The sequence below is a fragment of the Olea europaea genome, unplaced genomic scaffold (assembly GCF_002742605.1).
Source record: "Olea europaea var. sylvestris unplaced genomic scaffold, O_europaea_v1 scaffold23, whole genome shotgun sequence".
Classification (NCBI taxonomy): Eukaryota; Viridiplantae; Streptophyta; class Magnoliopsida; order Lamiales; family Oleaceae; genus Olea; species Olea europaea.
In genome coordinates, this window is record NW_019241087.1 from 165,311 (window position 1) to 185,181 (window position 19,871).

At 33.0% G+C, this 19,871-nt stretch overlaps 2 protein-coding genes across 4 annotated transcripts; one reads left to right on the forward strand and one right to left on the reverse strand.

The window, feature by feature from the left end:
• The first annotated feature begins 1,619 nt into the window (after positions 1-1,619).
• On the forward strand, positions 1,620-4,926 carry LOC111381380 (tyrosine-specific transport protein-like). The gene is made up of 8 exons (XM_023005158.1): positions 1,620-1,785; positions 1,870-2,101; positions 2,661-3,051; positions 3,209-3,346; positions 3,472-3,631; positions 3,950-4,103; positions 4,194-4,328; positions 4,401-4,926. Exons 1-8 carry the CDS (start codon positions 1,655-1,657, stop codon positions 4,593-4,595), a joined length of 1,536 nt encoding a protein of 511 aa, XP_022860926.1. The 5' UTR covers positions 1,620-1,654; the 3' UTR covers positions 4,596-4,926.
• A 131-nt stretch (positions 4,927-5,057) lies between these two features.
• LOC111381381 (V-type proton ATPase subunit G 1) lies at positions 5,058-19,341 on the reverse strand. Of its 3 annotated transcripts, XM_023005160.1 has the most exons (5): positions 19,223-19,315; positions 18,946-19,031; positions 16,475-16,563; positions 5,582-5,682; positions 5,058-5,382 (listed from the first exon to the last, which is right to left on the reverse strand). In XM_023005160.1, the coding sequence occupies exons 2-5, from the start codon at positions 18,948-18,950 to the stop codon at positions 5,239-5,241; spliced, it is 339 nt and encodes a 112-aa protein (XP_022860928.1). In that variant the 5' UTR covers positions 18,951-19,031; positions 19,223-19,315; the 3' UTR covers positions 5,058-5,238. The 3 variants fall into 3 exon arrangements, with proteins under 3 accessions (XP_022860928.1, XP_022860929.1, XP_022860927.1); XM_023005161.1 differs by lacking the exon at positions 18,946-19,031 and having other exon boundaries at positions 19,223-19,341; XM_023005159.1 differs by lacking the exons at positions 18,946-19,031; positions 19,223-19,315 and adding an exon at positions 19,032-19,055.
• Positions 19,342-19,871: the final 530 nt, after the last annotated feature.

Below are 19,871 nucleotides of genomic sequence, written 5' to 3' on the forward strand. Positions count from 1 at the left end.
AGACGCCCCCAGACCTATTTCTTTCATCTTGGTGCTCAAGAAACTCCATGGAAAACTAAGGAACTTGGTGAAGCAACGAAGGATCTCAATCGGTTTTGGTGATTTCGACATCTTTAATTCATGTAATTGAGTTTTTCATTATTAAACAATTTTAGAATCGAATTTCCATATCTTTAATATGTTTTTGACATTAGTTTAACAATTATTAGAATTTCCATAGATTCAGTCATGCTTTCTCTATCGAATATTCGAAATACTAGTTGAATTACAATTTGAATTATTTATTGTTGAGATTATTTTAACTTTTATCAAATCCTTCATAGATCTAGCCATGTTCCTTCTATCGAATGATTGAAATAATTGTTGAATTTTAATCTTAATATTACTTTATTGGCGAATTGATTACTGCCTTATGCTTGATGTATATGGTCGATTTTTGATCTTGTTCCAATAAAAAAAAATGTGCGAATGTGTTATAGAAAATCTAGATTCTAGCAATATAATTGGAATTAAATTGGACTTTATTGTTAAATCTTCCGATTAGAGAGTTGGGAAGAAAATCTCTAATTGAGGAAAAATACATAAATTATTGATGTCGATTGATCCAATCCATTGGGGGAATTCCGACGCTTCACTTATATCGCATATTGATAATTAATTTTTATTCCAAGTGACAAATCATTCCCACATAAAATTACGAAAACCCTAGTTTGTTTGATTTTTTGAGAAAATTTCCATCTCCCTGTGGATACGACACCCCAAAGCTGTACTACAATCACCACGTTATACTTTGGATGTAATCAGTACTCATGATCATGTACTTCTTCTAGTTCACAGAGGAGCCTTGACCGTGTTCTATACTACACCGAGGGGTCTTGGACCGGGGATGAAAGGGTCTCGACCGTGTACATATAGTTCACTGAGGGGCCTTGACCGTGTTCTATAATTGATTATCAAAGGTCTTGAGACCCGCTTTCGTTCACGCAGGGGCCAAAGGCCTGTGGCGAAAGTTCTTAGCCTGAAGGGCGGGTTACAGATTTTAGTCAGGATGGTACATTTTTGATGGATTTTTCAGTACATTTGATGTGATGCTATTATAGCATGATTATCAACTTATATTCATTTCATGACTTCAGATGCTATTTTATCACGTTATGTGAATATATCACATTTTGACTATAATTATATGATATTATCTTGCGAGTTATTCAATGATAATGAGCTCGATTTTCGGTAAAAATGTAAAATTGAAAAGGTATAATTATTTTTGAATTTCTCCACTCACTGAGCTATCAACTCATATATTTTTCCGTAATTTTCCTACAGGTGGAAATTGATTCTTTTTAGCTGGAAGAGCCTAATGATATTTTTAAAAGTTCAACAGTTATGTTAGTAAGTAATGTACAGCGTATTTCAAAGTTCAGTGCCAAAGATTGACATTTTAAATTTTAGTGAGCAATGTAAAACATGGACCTAAGTTCATTGAGTAATCGAAGATATTAATTTAAGTTTAATAACCAAAATTCGATATTTTAAATTTCAGGGGGATGAATCAAAGATATGGACGAACTTTAGTGACTATTGAAACAATTAACTCGTCCAGCTACATCATGTTCCCAGATATTTGGGTACTGGGAGCTTAGAGAGAGACTGAATGATGGATTTTAATCACATGATTCCATCTTCTTCGTTTGTTGCTAAAAGCCGCGGAATTCCAAAATTAACAAGTCCATCATGGACGAGATGTCATCAACGCAGCATCAAAATTTCCTTCAATTCCGGGATGTATTTTTCTCTCTTTTCTTGATCACTGTATTCATTTATCTTAGTATCCATTTACTGAATTCATCTGATTTTCCCAAATTTCAGCCGAAACTATTGGGGCCCTGCTTATGGCCATTCTCATTCAGGAAGGCAGCAAACTCATAATTGGAAATTTTCAGCAAAAAAGAGAATGAAGTTTTGTGTAGTAGTGAAATTGAGTGAGGAGCAAGTGAAAATTTCAAAAGAAAAAGGTAGTATTGCAGGTGCAGTTGCTCTCATCATTGGAACAAGTATTGGTTCTGGGATTCTTGCTCTTCCCAAGAAAACTTCCGCTGCGGTAAATTTAACTACATTTTGAAAGAAATTCTATTTAAAATTTTATAATTTTTATTTAAATTAGTGATCCAAGGGGCGTGGAAACACCAATTTTTACCTTATGTGTAAAAGGAGGCGAACGGGTACATTCTTTTTAATTGTTGAGACCGAATTTGTTCCATATTCAACTAATTTTTCTTTTGATTTATTGAAGACTGATCAAAACTAGAGGATACACGTACTTCATCCTTGTAATGGAAAAAATGTTCCCTGTTATTGTAAGAGTTGAGAGCAAGCCCGCACCAAGTTCGAGTAAACGAGGAGGTTGCATTAGATTGAAAGCCAATTTAAAATGATTCATATCGCCGATTTCAAATTATTGACAACAAGGCTTAGTTTTTTGTTTTTGTTTTTTCATAACTAGTAATAATTCACAGCATTAAATTCATCTAGTGTAGTTACTGCATTCGTTTTTTGTTGTTTGTTGGGGGTAAAAGGGAATGGTGAAGTTCAATTAGGTGGTGCAGATACAAGTTTTGCATTTGCATTGTGTTAACTCTTGCCTTTGTTTTGTGTTGCAGGGACTACTTCCGAGTTCAATATCATTGACAGTTTGTTGGTCTTTTCTATTAATTGAAGCTTTGTTATTAGTTGAAATTAATGTGGGGTTACTGAGAAAGAAGAAAATGAGAGTCGACCAGGATGAATTAGAGGTAATATCCATAAGAACCATGGCTCAAGAGACACTAGGAGAGTGGGGTGGAGCTCTAGCAACGGGGACCTATATATTCTTAGGTTACACTTCTATGATCGCGTATAGTTCCAAGTCTGGGGAGATCCTTTATCATTTAATCAATCTTCCCGAATCAGTTTCTGGAGTTTTCTTCACGGCCCTTTTCTCGATTTTGATAGCTGTTGGAGGTACACGCGCTACTGATCAAGTTAACCGATGGCTAACGACATCCATGATAGGTATCAGGACTAGTTCAAATCATAGGTCGAAACTCTCTGCAATTTCAAGAAAGAACTACGCATTTCATGTTCATAGAAAAATTCTTTTGGCAGTTGTAATGTTACTAATTATATTTCTCTCCTTATCCTAATCATATATGATAAAATGTTGAAACAGGTTTGCTGATATCAATTGAGGTTCTAGCTATTGTGTTGGGAGGATGGCCAGGCACCGAGACAAGTGGTGACTGGGAAAAGGTCCCAGCAACTATTCCAGTAATGATATTTTCTTTGGTTTATCATGATCTTGCGCCTGGTGAATATTCTTCGTTCTCTGCTACCACGTTTTCTCTTTTTATTCAAGAGTGGATGATCTTAGATTCTTAGTACTAGATTGAATGAAACTTATTTCAGGTTTAATCACATTGGATCTTTTTGTAGTTCTATGTGCTTATCTGGGAGGCGATCTTAGGCGAGTAAGGACTTCAGTTTTGCTTGGAAGTGTTGTGCCATTGGTAGCATTGCTTGTTTGGAACGCAATAGCACTTGGACTCTCAAGCCAGGCAAATGAAGTTGCTGATCCTGTGGAATTGCTTATGAGGTAGTTCATTTTCACTTACAAATTCATCCATTAATCAGGAAAACAGTTTGGCTAATCAGTTATTGCTTGTTAATGTTTCTCGTTGAAAATTGTGGATATTTCTCATGTCCAGTAGTGTCATCCCTGTTGAATAGAGTTCCAAACCAGCATGCTTACAGGCCTGGGTCGGCATGGGTTATGTTGTTGTGGCCTGGTCTGCCACATTTCTCTGTGGCCCATTTCGGCTGTAGTCCCATCTCAAGGTTGGCCTCGCAGCGAAAGGCCAATTATTGTCCATAATTTATTTTTCATATTAGCTTGCCTTCTGTTCTTATTTAGTGTGAGGTGGAGTGGACTTTCTTTCATGGTAGAGGCCTTTTCACTTCTGGCTGTTGGGACTTCTCTAATTGGCACTATATTGGGTTTCTCCGAGTTCTTCAAGGAGCAACTTAATAATTTGTTCTTGCTTCCCCCCTCAACACAACTATTAGAGGTAGATTGTCTTTCTTCCAAATATATTGTGACTCTTATCATCCTATCTATGCCGATAAATACTCCCTAATTTATGGTAATTTTACTGTAGCATAAATCGAATTCGCTATATTATTGGTGGAGAAGAAATAAGACAAACTTAACAGCAACAGCTATGGTCATTGTTCCATCTCTTCTTGTATCAACAACAGTACCAGATGCATTTTCAGCAGCTACAGATATTGCTGTAAGTTGAAATTAGCCTCCCTTCAGAACCTGGTGTCTCAAAATGGAATTCCTAATGTTAGTTTTGGAACAGGGAGGCTATTGTATGACAATGCTATATGGGGTTCTTCCCCCGGCCATGGCGTGGGCAATGAACAAGAAAAATGTCCAGGGCGCCGACCCAACAGCAATATCAAGAGCAGAACCTGCACTTGTTGGCGTAGGATTATTTGCTTGTGGGATCGTGGTGGAGCAAATTCTTCAAGATCTCTCAATGCTGCATTCCTGAGGAAGAAACCAATGTCAAATCCCCACAATATCATATCAATACATGTAGTCGACTCCCAAGTATGTAGGAAGAGGTTTAGTTTGTTGGTTTCATTTTGATTGATAGATCAATATGCATTGGAGGATTGGTTCAGTGGACTCACCGTGTAAATGGGCGGCCAAGAATGTTGGTCTTGAAGAGGAGTGAAATATAATGATCTAATTATACCCCACGTTAATTGTGGAATGCCTGACTTGTGGTTTACTCTAGGCACCTTCCTCTTACAAGTTGATTTTAAAGGTGAATTCTACCTAATTAGCTGCTAACAGCGCAAACTGAGACCATTCTCCTAGTATTTCTTTCGGGTAACTATATTGATCTTCCTCAAACCATGTAAAATTGTATCTAAATTATGTTTAAAGTTCGCAAGCTAAATGGACGAGCTTCCTTTCTCGTATGAAAAGATCATACTGAACATAAGTATACAACTAACATGAGACCGATTGAACTCGTTTTATTTATTCAAAGGGATTCACCTACACGACACACAAATATGCTAAAATACAAGACAAACACAAATTTTATTTGCCATTATATTCATCTCAAATTAACAAAAGTAAAGAGAGCACTCAAGTCTCAATGAACTTTGCTTAACCGAGATCTTTTAGTTCTTCACAGTTGTCACGTGCCTCAGAAGCATTTGGACAACATCATGGGAAATTCTTGAAGCCTCTGTCTTCAGATGTTGGATCTTTGCATCGGTTTCTTGTTCAAGGCGCTTTACATTAGCACCTGAGTCTCCACTACTCTGTTTGATGGAGCATGAGACACAATGAAAAAGCAATAAGAAATCAAGAACTTTGTTATGAAACCATTGATTACAAAAAACATTAGCCAGAATCAGCACAATCATGCTATAATAAAACAATTTGGATCATTATGCTTCAATGTGCAAATCAAATTACAGTTTTAGGATTGCATAAAGATTAATGTTAGTTTTACATTACCTCTGCCACCTTCTTCTGAAAGTCAGCTTCCATTTGAGCGCGGAATTGAGCAATCTCCTTCTCAGCCTCTTCTTTAGCCTGCTTCAGTCTAGCTTGTTTTGCTGCACACGAAGGCCACAGCACATTAAAATCACTAGTTCAAGAATTCATTACATGAAGAATTTGCCTATCCAAACTACAAGCACAAATAAGCCATAGCCAATTTTACTTGTGATTTTGAGCACAATGGGGCTAGTCAAGTAAAGTTCAAAGGGGCTAAGGCCCATAACGTTTTGAGACTCTAGCTAGAGATAAAGCCAGTTACCTTTTTCTTCCTAAATTGATGAGGGAAAAAAAGAAAAAAAAAAAAAACATATATGAGGTCTATTATACGTGTTGAAATAGCCACAAACCAACCCTTCAAGCTTTTGCTTGAAATAGATTGAGACTAGCGATCAAGCTTACGTGAAAAGCTTGCAAAGTAGGCTAAGTAGCCCAAACCACAAGGCAATGGAGGTACAACAGAAATGTCTCATGCAAGGACAATGCAACGCAAAAGATCTCTAAAAGTGGCTATTAGATTTATAATTCGTCTTATGGATAGCACAAGAACTCGTGTTATATAACTGAAGAGTGTGCTTCACTCATCATATTAATGCAACAAAATCTTGATATTTCGTTTGATTCTTAGAGTTTTAGTAAGTTTTGATTTGTGTTTTTGTGTTGTTTTATAGGTTAGATAAATTGATATGGATGATGCGAAGCTTGGAGAAAAAAGTGATTTTGGAAGGAATTGGGGAGAAGTTGATGTTGATTTTGGCATGAATCTAATGCTTGAGGATTCAGTTGTAACTTTCTAATAGTTAATTCAGACCACAAAATAATAATTAAAGATTTCTAGGAGTCATCCAATGTGATTAGAAGTCAAAAAAGAGTTAAATATGATAAAAATATTTTAACAAATCAATTTTCCACTGCATGAAGTATGTTTCAGATTTTTAGTTGAAGATTGAGACCTTTTCTTGACATAATAAACATTCGAATTGGAAACAATCATCTGAAGTATTGTAGCCCATTGAATTATCTTTCCAACATATTTTGAATCTCCACAATCGAATATCGAGAGAAAGAGTTAAAATAAAAATACTGAAAGATGCACAGTTCTGATTTTCCACCTGAGAGTAGGCACCATAGCCCCACTGTTGCTAAATTTTAATAGCAGCGCGGCATCACAGCACAACAATTATCGTGCCGCTGGGCAAGAAAAAGAGTTGATCTTTTCGGACTCTTTTCCGAGCCCAATCCAACCCTGACCCTTTCAAGACTTCAAGATAATATAAATACAATCCTAAAGACCACTTTTCAAAGAGAATTGAATGGGACAAGATCCATGAAATCAAGGAGGCAAAGGCAACTCAGTGAAGAAGATTAATTCATCCATCAAAAAGATGATATTTATCTTTCTTTTCTTCATGTTATTATTTATGCATTGTATAGATTTCATGTCTCATATATGAACAAAATAATTTTCTAAAGTTTGATTAACCAAAACTTGAGATATGATTTGATTTTGTTTTAATTATTTCTATGAAATTTTTCAATTTCTTTTATTTGTGCTGTTGATTTAATGCTTTCAATTCATTGGCGACTAATGAATTGTTAGATGTTGGTCAATTCCGACATTCGAGAGTGGAATTTATGCTCGATCACAACAATAACACAACCTAAATTTTATGGATTTCAATAGTGTGTAGAATCTAGGAAGCTTGTTCCATCTAAGAACCACAATCTTGATAAATCTTGATTTTAAATCGTAATAGAGATATTGGAATTAATTTCAAGGATTAATCTAAACCCAGCACTTGAGAGAGGGTGTGAAATTACATTGGGGTCCTTGCTTATAAACATGAAAATTTGATTAGATATAACTATATTTTTTTAAAATCATATTCGATTGTTGGGCGAAATCACACCCTAGGCTCTCCTATATTGATTGCTTTGTATAATTTGCATTTATCCATTGAATTCATCACAATAATTCCAAATTTAGATAAAACGTTGGTTCAAAAATTCATTCATCTAGATAAAAAGAGGCTACATGATAAGTGTGTTTTTACACACTTATTTGGATCATAAACATGACTTAAACATGGAAAAAATGGTTGAATTGTGACTTAATCCAGTTAAATTTATGCATTGTAGGTAATTCAATGGAAATTGTGGAATTCAGGAGAAAAGAGCCGAAGAAGGACCAAAACGCAACAATTTGATAGTTCGAGGACCAAAGGTGCAAATATTGAAAAGTTGAGCTAAATGCAAAACGAGAGGGAAGACATGCCAAGTATGAGTTCAATGACAAAGCAAAACGAATGGAAGAAGAAAATATTGAAGAGGGACTGAAATGAAGACAATTGAAAGTTGGAGGACTAAAGCGCAAATACTCAAAAGATATGCCGAATGAGGGGCATAAGAATTGATGGTATCAATAATCAATTGGAAGATAAAATTTGTTGAAAAGATGAAGAAATCGAAGAAAGAAGTCAAGAGAAGCAACAAAGAAGTTCAGGGACCAAATTGAACAAACCACATAGATGGTTACTTCTATGCGACCGCATAGTGTAACCTTCTATGCGGTCGCATAGACGGGTGTATTCTTATTTTCTTTTAATTTCGTTTTTCAATTTCTTGATTTTGCAATGATGATTATAGGCTAGGGTTTTTGTTCATTAGGAATTTGATGAACCTTTTGATGATTTAAATTTCCGTTATTTCATAAATTCAACATTAATTTCGATTGGACAAATGTTTGATTTATATGAGTTGAATGTTTCCATAATTATTTGGCCAATTATTATGTGATTGTAGATGATTTATTCTTTGCATTCGAAAGAAGGGGAATAAATTCGATAGAATATAAATCGACATAGGGTCCGATAGGGGATGGAAACTTACCTCTATGCTTTATGCAATTCATGAAAATGTTCATAAAATGTCATGCATTCTTATACATTGCATCATCCATAGAAATATAGGCTGGTGATGTGTAAGAGTAGATTCAATATATATCGAGAGAGTGTATTGGATAATTTAGGAACATTGAATTGGCATTTTGTTCATCTATTCGTTGAATTTGTGAAATTAGGGTTTTTAATAATCAATTGGGGATTCAAGTTCTTAATGATTTCATTTCAATTCATTTCAATACAATAATTCTAAAATTGCATATTTACATTTCAGTTGCGTATTTATTTCATTAGATTAGTGAAATTTTGAATTTAGGGTTTCCAATTTTGAAATTAGGGTTTTCTTTGCAATTAGGGTTTCGAATTGGGGATTTCTCCCGAAATTAGGGTTTTCATATTTAAACCAAATTTTCATTCAATTAGATTCGGTTAAGGTCACATTAGTTTGATTAGAGCTAATTTAATCCTCGTGGGAACGATACTTGGACTCATAGTCCACTTTACTACTTGTTAACGAACCGTACACTTGCGATGGGTTTTAAAATCGAGAAGAAATAATTTTCATAAACACTACACAATTATGGTACTTAGTATAAAATTAAATTACAATCCTTGTGGATTCAACATTCTTAATTTTATTCATATATTATAAAACTTGACACTGTACACTTGCAGTATAATTATGGTACTTAGTATAAAATTAAATTACAATCCTTGTGGGTTCAATGCTCTTAACTCCATTCATATATTATAAAACTTAACACCGTACGCTTGTATATAATTTACATTGTAGAAAAGGCGTAACAAGTTTTTGGCGTCGTTATCGAAGATTGTTTTATTTGATTTTTGCTAATATTATTACCAAGTAGCTTTTCTCCTAATTTAGATTTCTATGCTTTTAAATAGTTTATTTGGTTCTTGATTCAGGTTTACACGAAGATCTGTTGGCCGATTATCCTTTGATCCTGAAATTGAATGAACTTTTAGATTTTTAAGGAGCATACAAAGAAACGAACTCGAAGCAATGACATAACAAGCAACGAATCAGAGCATTCAACTGTGGGTCATTAGAGATTATGTCAGACTAGTGGTCAGCGACAACTACTCAAGTATTGCATGCCAAATAGTGGCTGCAAATAACTTTGAACTAAAGCCAAGATTGATATCCATGGTTCAACAAAATTGGTTTGGGAATCTCCAACAAATGATACAAATGCTCATCTAGGTTCTCTTGAAATCCATGATAATGTGAAGATGAATGGCATTACGAAAGACACCATCCGACTTCGCTTATTTTCCTTCTCCTTAAAAGGATAAAGCTAAAGCATTGTTCCAATATTTGCCATATGGATCCATCACAACTTAGGAGGGATTAAATCAGAAGTTCCTCACAAAAATTTTCCTGCCTTCCAAAGCAGCGCAATTACGGAGTAAAATTGGCCAGTTCAAACAAGCAAACTTAGAACCATTTTATGAGGATTGGGAGAGATTCAAGGATTTACTAAGAAGATGCCCTCAACATGGTTATTAAGACTGGATGCAAATGGAAATCTTTTATAGCTGGCTGAATGATCAGACAAGGACGGTAGTGGATTTAACAGCTGGAGGAACTTTGATGTCTAGGACAGCAGATATGGCCTACTCCCTAATGGATGAAATAGCCACTAAAAGCTATCAATGGCCAAGTAAGTGTTCAAGTGCAAAGAGAGTATGTAGACCTCATTACAACCCTTACAACTTAAATGTCCTCTCTCACAACTCAAATGGCTGCATTGACATTACAAGGAACTCGGAAAAGCAGATTCTATCATGGCTGTTTCTACATTATACCATGAGATTGAGACAAAGAATGAGCAAGTCCAGTAAGTGAATGACAGAAACTTCAATCAAAGAGAAAAGTACTCAACAAACCATTACAATCCAGGACTACGAAACCATTAGAACCTCTCTTATTGTAACAATGGAACGTGATGCAGTTGTCACTTGAGTTCAATAATAAGGCTTCTGAAGGAAACCCATCACTGGAGAATATCTTACGGACCTTTATTTTTAAGATAAGGGCGAAATTCAACAAGGACGAGTTCAGACTTGACAATAATGAGACTCATATGACCGACATGAAAACCACAATGAAAAATTTAGAAGTACGGATTTGTGAACTCGTAGCTGCAATAACCTTCCAGCAGAAAGGAAAATTTCCTAGTAACATAGAGATTAACCTAAAGGAACATTGCAATGCTATCGCTTTAAGAAGCGAAAAAGAGCTTGAAGAGAGCAAACCTACGAAGTTGTGGTTCCTATACCTACTTCAAATCATGAAGAGAAGAAAAAATGAGGAATCAGCGATAAAGAATAACTATTGATGTAACTTAATCTCATTCCCAAATAATCCTCCCATGAAGCCACAACTACCTTATCTACAGAGGTTCTCAAAGAAGAAATTTGATGAGCAGTTTGCCAAATTTTTGGAAGTCTTCAAGAAGATCCACATCAATATTCCTTTCACTGATGCTTTGACACAAATGCCAAACTATGTCAAATTTTTTAAAGAAGTGATGTAAAAGAAAAGAAAGCTGCTGGAATTTGAAACAATCAAGCTGACAGAAGAATGTAGTGCCATTTTCCAGAAAAGCTCCCTTCAAAACTAAAAAATCCAAGTAGCTTCATTATTCCATGCACAATTGACACTTCTATTTTTAAAAAGGCATTGTATAACTTTGGAGCTATCATCAATTTGATGCCACTATCAGTATTCAAAAAGTTGGTTGTATAAATGAAATCAACCACAATTACTTTACAACTAGCTCATAGATCTATCACATACCCTAGAGGGATCATTGAAAATGTGTTGGCTAAAGTTGACAAGTTCATCTTTTCAGTAGACCTTGTGATTTAGGATATGGAAGAGATCAAGAATTACCATTAATTCTTGGTCGACCCTTCTTGGCAATAGGGAGAGCTCTGATTGATGTTCAAGGAGAAAAATTGACACTACAGGTTAATGAAGAATCATGTTCAACATTTATCAAACGAATAAATCTTCAGAAAAAGTCAACACTTGCCACATAGTCCAATTAATTGAAGCAGGGAGGGTAAAAATTTCAAAAGAGAAATGTTCTATATGACCCTCTAGAGTAGTACATGGCAACTAGTTATTCAACGATTGATAAAGCCGCTATTGGAAGCCACACATGACCAAGGAAGTTGTGGATTTCATCATAGCTCAAGGAGCCGATCAACTGGCCAGAAAGAACTATATTGAAAAACCTTTAAAACCTCCCAACATTATCAAATCAAAAGAGATTTTGAAGACTATACTGAAGGTGAAGCAGCTTCCTAATCTTAGTTGCCATACTATATTGAAGAAGAGTTCAAAGCTAAGGAACAAGTTTGGAAACGTGAGGGAAGTGCCACTTGAAGACCTAACTTAGGCATTTCGGTTATGTCAAGCTAATGAAGTTAAAGAAGCACTTCTTGAAAGGCAACCCAAACTTTTTATCTCTCTACCTCTTATTTTAGATATTAGTGTAAAATTTTAGTTAGTAATGAGTTCATGTTTTTTATGTAGGAAATCTCAAGTTTAGGGGAGAAGATAGAAGAAGAATCCATCAAATTCAGCATCATAGCACCATAACATCATTAGCAATACGACAATTCAATAATGTTCCCCTCCTTTTCCTTTATTTCACACTGCAGATAATGCTAAGTTTAAATTTGGGAGGTGAAATATAAATTATCAAATTATCTTAGTTTTTTTATTGTGTGATTTGTAGGCCGTTTAAAAAATAAATAAATAAAATTAAATAAATAATATACATATATTGTTTTTGCATGCTTGTGTAAGTTAGATAGCATTGCCGACATTAATGTATATAATTGAGACCATGTGTTAGATATGAAACTTGAATAAGTTATGTGCCTTAGTTAATTTTTTGCTTATTCATGTAGAACGTGAGATACCAAGGCACACGAATTGATTGCATCATTGTACACGAATAAGCTGATTCATGTTTATAAGTTGAAATAGAGAACTTAAATACTAAATCCAAATAACTAAACATTATTATATCCTTAAATCAAATCTAAGATAGCTTAAGTGGCTGAGCTGTTACAAGGAAACTTGGAGATAAGTGTGGATTTCATGTATGATAATTTTATGTTGATTGTCTAAGACCAATATGATGAAAATTGGGTGAAAACATTAAGGATTGATTTTCGAGAATGAGTATTTAATAAGGAGACATTGTGCTAATCATTGTATAAAAGCAAAAAAGCAACATTGTTGTAAAATTACCCTAAAAGATCCCAACCAGAACAACTATAATAATTTCATTGTGAAACGTCTTTTCGTAACCTTTATAATTCAAGTGATTAAACCTACAAGAATTTAAAACTTGATACCCTAAAGTCATCAAATTTGAGAGTCATCGACCTAAAACTCACTATAAGGGTCATTTAGAAAGCTTAATGTCGATACGTCCACGCATAAGATTAATTAAAGAATATATATTTAAAAAAGCAAATGTGCATAAAACAAAAGATGCATATGTTTGATTAAGCCCCAAACACTTGTTTTAGAATATTATTCCTTTGATAAAGAATTAGTAACTTGGTTGATTTTTGGAGGTTGAGGCAATCAGAAATAAAAAGAATCCTCATTTGTTGATATATTGAACTATAATTAGTAAAATCTTATTAAATTGGAAAGGGTAAGGAGCAATGATTTGTAAATCAACATCAGATTACACCCTTGGGAATAGAATAAAAGAAAACAAATTTGATGGTGTGTTTCACTCATATCTTGATATTTCGTTTGATTCTTAGAGTTTTTGTAAGTTTTGATTTGTGTTTTCATGTTGTTTTATAGGTTAGGAAAATTGATATGAATGATGCGAAACTAGGAGAAAATAATGATTTTGGTATGAATCAAGAAGTTAAAGTTGATTTGGTGAAATTTGATGATTGGAGGCTAAACTGAAAGAAGTGCATAACAACGAAAATGGTGAAATTCAAAGTTTGAGGATTTAATTGTAACTTTTTAATATTTGATTTGGACCAATAAATAATAATTGGAGATTGCTAGAAGTCATTGGATGCAATTAGAAGTCAAAAAGGAGTAAAATGTGATCAAAATATTTAAACGTAGTAAACGTTCGAATTGAAAATAGTTATCCACAGTAAAGTTGTACCCCTATAAGCTATCTTTTCAACACATTTTGAATCATCTTAATCCGATATGGAGAGAAAGAATCATGATAAAAATACTGAAAGATGCGTAATGCTGTTTTTCACCCGAACATGGTTGTCTTAGCACCATTTTAGTGACGCCACAGTGCAACCGTTGCAGAATTTTAACAACAATGTGGCGTCGCTGAGTGAGAAAAAGAAATTCTTTTGGACTCTTCTCTTAGCTTAATCCAACCCCAACCCTTCCAAGAATTCAAGATAATATAAATACTATCCTAAAGACTAATTTTCAGAGAATTGAATGACACGAGATTCAAGAAATCAAGGAGGCAAAGGTAGCTTGGTGAAGAAGATTGATTCATCCATCAAAAAAATAGTTGTCTTTCTTTTCTTCATGTTATTATTTATGCATTGTATGGATTTCATGTCTTATATATGAATAAAATAATTTTCTAGGGTTTGATTAGCCAAATATGATTTGATTATTTTTAATTATTTCTATGAAATTTTTTAATTCCATTTATTTGTGTTTGATTTAATGCTTTTAATTAATTGACGACGAATTGAATTATTAGATGCTAGTCAATTCCGACACTCGATAGGGAAATTTAGGAGGGTGTATTCAATTGAGACTTATGAAAACTTTGATGGACTTTTTTTCAAGTGACGACTTTTGCGAATTTGTGAATCTTTTATAGATTTGTATAGAATTAGTAAAAGTCTTTCGTAAACTTATACGGATTTTCATTTTAAAATTTTTATAAACTTTTGTGGAATTCAAAAAACTTTTGAAGACTTTTATTTGAAATAAAATTCATGTGGATCTGGTGTGAAATTCTCACATACGAGGTATTAGTCCCCACAATTCCTCTTTTCCTTCTCCTTCTTCTTCCCATATGATAATTTTTTTTTTTAAATATAAAAATTTAAGACCTTAATTAAATAAATAATAATCAAAATTATACATATATATGATTCGATATTATTAGTATAGTATACTTTTAAAAATAAATATATTTAAATTTAATTATATCTCTTTTTCACAAAAAATTGAATGAAAAAGGAAAAAAAAAAGCTACAAGAATCCAATTTAATTTTTTCATAGAAAATAGAGATAAATAATAGAAGAGAGAGAGAGAGAGAGATAAATGGAATATAATGTATAGAAAAAATAAATTTTAATTATACATATCCATAGAAGGTTAAAGGAAATAAAGATTGAAAAAAAAAACATATTTTTAAGAAAGTCTCCCAAATTCTCGTGATTAATGAGAGACAAATTTTAAGATAAACTTTTATAAAATCTCTAGAAGTCATTAAAATTTGAATACTCCAAGACTTATAGAGACTTCTAAAAAATTTTAATTGAATACACTTTGACTTTTAAAAACTTTTTAAAAGTCTATAAAAGTCTCAATTAAATACACCCTGATTTTTACAGTCTTAAAAAGTCTCAATTGAATACCCCAAAACTTTTTAAATCCGAAAAAGTCATTAAAAGTCTTAATTGAATACACACACTTAGTCTTGATCACAACAGTAGCACAACCTAAATTTTATGGATTTCATGTAGAATATAGGAAGTTTGTTCCATCTAAGAACCACAATATTTATAAATTTTGTTTTTAATTCGGAATAGAGATATTGGAATTAATTCTATGATTAATTTTTACCTGGCACTCGAAAGAAGGGGTAAAATTATTTTAGGGTTGTTGCTTATAAACATGGAAAATGATTAGAGAAAAGTAGGTTTTTGAAAATCATATTTGATAATTTAGTGCAATCATACCCTAGGCTCTTCTATATTGATTAATTCGTATAACGTGCATTTATTTATTGAATTTGTCAATCATCCCTAGTTTAGATAAGATATTGATTTAAAAATTCATTTATCTAGATAAAATAGAGGCTACATAATTACAGTACTTAATATAAAATTAAATTACAATTCCTATGAATTTGATATTTTAACTCCATTCATATATTATAAAACTTGACACCGTACACTGACGGTATAATTTACATTGTAGAAAATGCGTAAGAATTATATGATATTCATAATAAAGACCATTTGACAACTTTTATTTCAAAACACTTTCTTTCTCATACTGATTTTCTATCACACATTTTTATAATAAAATATTCTTCACGCAAACCCAAAACTTTTTCCTATTTTTAACCACACATTCTCCAAAAATTTTCTATTCAAAAACTCATTCTAAACAAAAAAATAAATAAATAAAATAAAAAATAAAAAATAAAAAAAAATAAAATAATAATAATAATAATAATAATAATAATAATAATAATAATAAAAAAAAAAGAAAAGGCTATCAAACAGGGGCCAAGTGATTCAGCTATAATAAAGGAACAACATTTTATATTTGAATTATAACACAAGCTACTGCAAAAGATGAGAATTTCAAGTTGAGAATTTTGCATGCTTTTCTCCACCAGTCATCTTTTGTGTGACACGTAACAAAAATTAGCATCACCAGTCATTTACGATAAACAAAAATACTTTCTTCCCTATCACATTTTCCTTCCAAACAAAAGGTGAAAAATGTCCTCCTGGCATTTAAGTCTATATGTCATCATGATATGTGATATAAAATATGCAGAGCAATACTATGCAATTTCAAGTAATAAGCATTAGTGTCTTCATCAATTTGTTCAGTCCCTCTATTACGAGGAGTGCCTATTTTGATAATGTGAAAGAATCAATTGGATAGATATGTGACAATAACACTGAAGAGATAATCACCAGTTCTAGCAGCATTGACGATATGTTGAGCTTCTTGCTCAGCAGCTAATAAGAGTTGAATTCCATTCTGACCACTGCTTGATGCCATGCTGTAGTATTGCAGCAGCTCATATTATAAAGGTTATGTAACAATTGAATAAAATACACATCAGAAGAACGAATATGATGAAAAAAGAAAAAGAAAAGAAAAAGGCCCAATTAGACGATATGATACTAGAGAAAGCACTTCCAACATCAATGCGAGGTAAAACATATTTTTCATAAATATAATGGTGCCAAATAGTGGGATTAAAAGAAAGAAACTATATCTAAACCCGTTTTTGACTTAAGAGTCAAATGTGAAAGTTTATCAGCTTTAAGATTAACCTCTAAACAAAATTTTGATTCGATAAATCCCCTTAAAATTTAGCAACGTAGCATACGATTTCTAAAACCTCCTATCTCAATTTACTCTGCTCGATTTTGAGATGCTTTCAAAGACAGATGTATATATTACTGACTATTGTTTCCTCAAATAACTCCACAAAGCATGCATTACCTTTGCCTTCTATTTTTATTTTTCTTGATGTTCACAAAAGTTCATCCAGCCATGGAAATCATTTCTTAATATTAGAAATGATATTTTACTACTTCACTAAGAATTCTCAATATTGTGCAAGAGTTTGCTCTTTAACTAAAAATTGTATTTGTTTCTTATCTCAGAAGCTGTAGTGTGATATATGAGCATATTGACTTGTGTTTTCAAATTAAGGTACCCCAACAAACTTATATTTAGAATACTCAACACTTTTTTCAATCACTAGGATTCAGCCACTTCTTCTTTCATGATATTTATAAGTGAGAAGACAACATTCTGAGATCGTCCAGTCAACTCCTCGAATTTTTATCTTTGTTTTAACTTAATCACTTAACTAAATATTCTATGTTTATGGGACTCGATCAAAATCAATACGCAAATTGACCAATACCAAAAGTGAAATGAATTGGAAGACTAGTAAAGTGACACAAAAGGAAATTCAGTGGATGCAGTGAAATCTGATGAAACTTTATTTTATGTTCAAAGATGATACAGCTAAGGTAAAAACACCCCCCCCTCCCCCAAAAAAAATATTAAAAACTATATTTACTTGATTACTGTGAGGTTCTATAGTTCTAGAGCTACTAGTGCATCATTATTTGCTTCAATAAAACATGGTATAGAGACTTAAACCACCTATTCAAGAATTCTGACGGACAATTTCATCCATCAAAGCATAGAGAAATGGAAAGAGAATTTCTATAGTGCAATCCCATGCATATTCTAGGAAATGCATAAAAGAAGAAGATCATTTTGAGACAAACAGTACAGCATCTTAGAGTTCTAATTTTTCTACCAAACTAGAAGAATATTTTCAATGCCTCAGTGTGAAATTCTGGCAATAAAAGATTATTGATCATCTCTTTAACACTAGAAGGTACAACTGAGAAAAGACTTTCATGACATAGCAGTATAAGCATAATGAGCATGTTTAATTAAGCTTTAAAAAAAATAATAAAAATAAAATACTCACTCATGAGTATCTTTACATAAAAGGAAAAAGGTATATAACCTTTTTGAGGTTTTATCTGAAGTGTTAGAAAAAAATTTACTTCTAAGGACAACCAAACATGTTATGAAACAAAACTGACATTAAGTTGTTCCAACTAGGACAAGTGTAGATTGGTAATCAGCAAATCAAAATTCCTCCCCAACTCGTCCAACTAATATAATAAAACACTCCCTCAGCATGGTCACTAAAGGACTTTGAAAGGTGTGAACCCAAGCATCTTAAACAAGTTAAATGGTTCACTTAACCTTGTTAACCATAGATTTTGAATGGAAACCAACAGAAAAAAATGATTATCAGTAGAAGTTCTGCTCAGAGATGAAAAGTCTTCGATCAGACTTCTCTATTCCTACTTATTTCTATTGTCCTCAGGGTAAAATTCAGGTTATTACTTAAATTTTGGTACGGAACTTTTTGGACATAGACACAGTATATTTACTGAAAGATATCAATTTGGAGAATGGAAATTCTTAATTCCCCATCCATATCTGGTCTTCCCTCGCAATATGCCATAGAACTTATCCCTGATCAAATTACAACTACACAAATTCGAATTTTATCTTCTTTTCTTCACATTTTATGGGTAGGTAATGAATCATCCAACTCAAAAACACGCAGGCATAATTATTATCCACACCAAGTGAAGATGTTGCTCATTTACCATCACCTCCTTCAGCCGAAATTTTGAATCTAAATCAAGAAACCAACTACCACCAAGATTACCACTAAAAATTATCTTTAAAAAATTAGCTTTTACCATGAACCCATCAGCCAACTTTTATGAACTAAGCAAAAAAGCACATATAAAATATTTTTACTACACAGTCTACAATAAATAAATCCAGAATCTCAAATAACCGTTTCACCAGTATTGATTAGCAGTACCACATCACAAAACACAGTATATAATTTGCAGAGAAACCGTTCAGTGTAGATCTGCTTTGGTGAAGCAAAAATGAGGCAACTCTGACCTGTATAAAAACATAAGATCATAGGAAGTGGCTACCCCTTTGCCCATTCAAATTATACCGATATGCATAAATATAGACATAGATGTACAAGTAACGAGTACAATACATACACAAGAGACTGATACAGATAGATAGTTGAGAGGAGACAGTAGAGAAAAATGGAGGTTTGGGGTTGAACGAAAACGGTATACCTGATGATTGAAGAATCGGGGTTCGGACAATAGTAGGTTGGAGCAGAAACAGTTTTGACTTTGTATTGCAGCGCGTCGGGCGATTTAGTTAAGCCCTTCCCTAAGCTAAAAAAATTGGCTTTGGGCATCATTAAAATCAAATTTTGAAAACAATAATAATAATAATAATAATAATTAAAAAAATAAAAATTTTCATTTTAGATACTATGTCAAAGGAAAACTTGATTCAAATCTAGATGTCTGCTCAATAGCGTTGGTCAGCTCATGTTGAGCCGGTGCAGATGTGCTAGGGTGGTCCTATTGTAGGTTTGGTAAGAGTTAGTCTATCTTGTAGCATTGTTTCTACTATGGTAATTTATTATAATTTCATTTGATTTAATTATGTCTTCGATTTCAACTTGGTTTAAGAGATCGAGTAATAGATCTCAAAATATATTAAATGATTTTTAAAATGAAGAAGAATTAGATCAATCATCTACTTCTGCATCATATAATTTCAATTCTCATTAACTTCAAATAGCTTAAATTGAGCAAAGACTTAGTAAATGCACTATTCCAAAGGTAGAGAAAAGCTCTATATTTGATATAGGAAAGTGTGATTTTACTCAAAATTATGTTATCAAAATCTTTGAATAAACATTACCAATTA

Bases quoted from the DNA above. Each gene is read 5' to 3' on its own strand.
- LOC111381380 (XM_023005158.1), top strand. From the start codon at position 1,655: ATGATGGATTTTAATCACATGATTCCATCTTCTTCGTTTGTTGCTAAA. The intron at 3,347-3,471 runs GTGAATATTCTT...ATCTTTTTGTAG, and splicing joins TTATCATGATCTTGCGCCTG to TTCTATGTGCTTATCTGGGA. The intron at 3,632-3,949 runs GTAGTTCATTTT...GTTCTTATTTAG, and splicing joins CCTGTGGAATTGCTTATGAG to TGTGAGGTGGAGTGGACTTT.
- LOC111381381 (XM_023005159.1), bottom strand. The intron at 5,683-16,474 runs GTGATTATCTCT...CTTCGTGTGCAG, and splicing joins CGTCAATGCTGCTAGAACTG to CAAAACAAGCTAGACTGAAG. The intron at 5,383-5,581 runs GTAATGTAAAAC...TCCATCAAACAG, and splicing joins TTCAGAAGAAGGTGGCAGAG to AGTAGTGGAGACTCAGGTGC.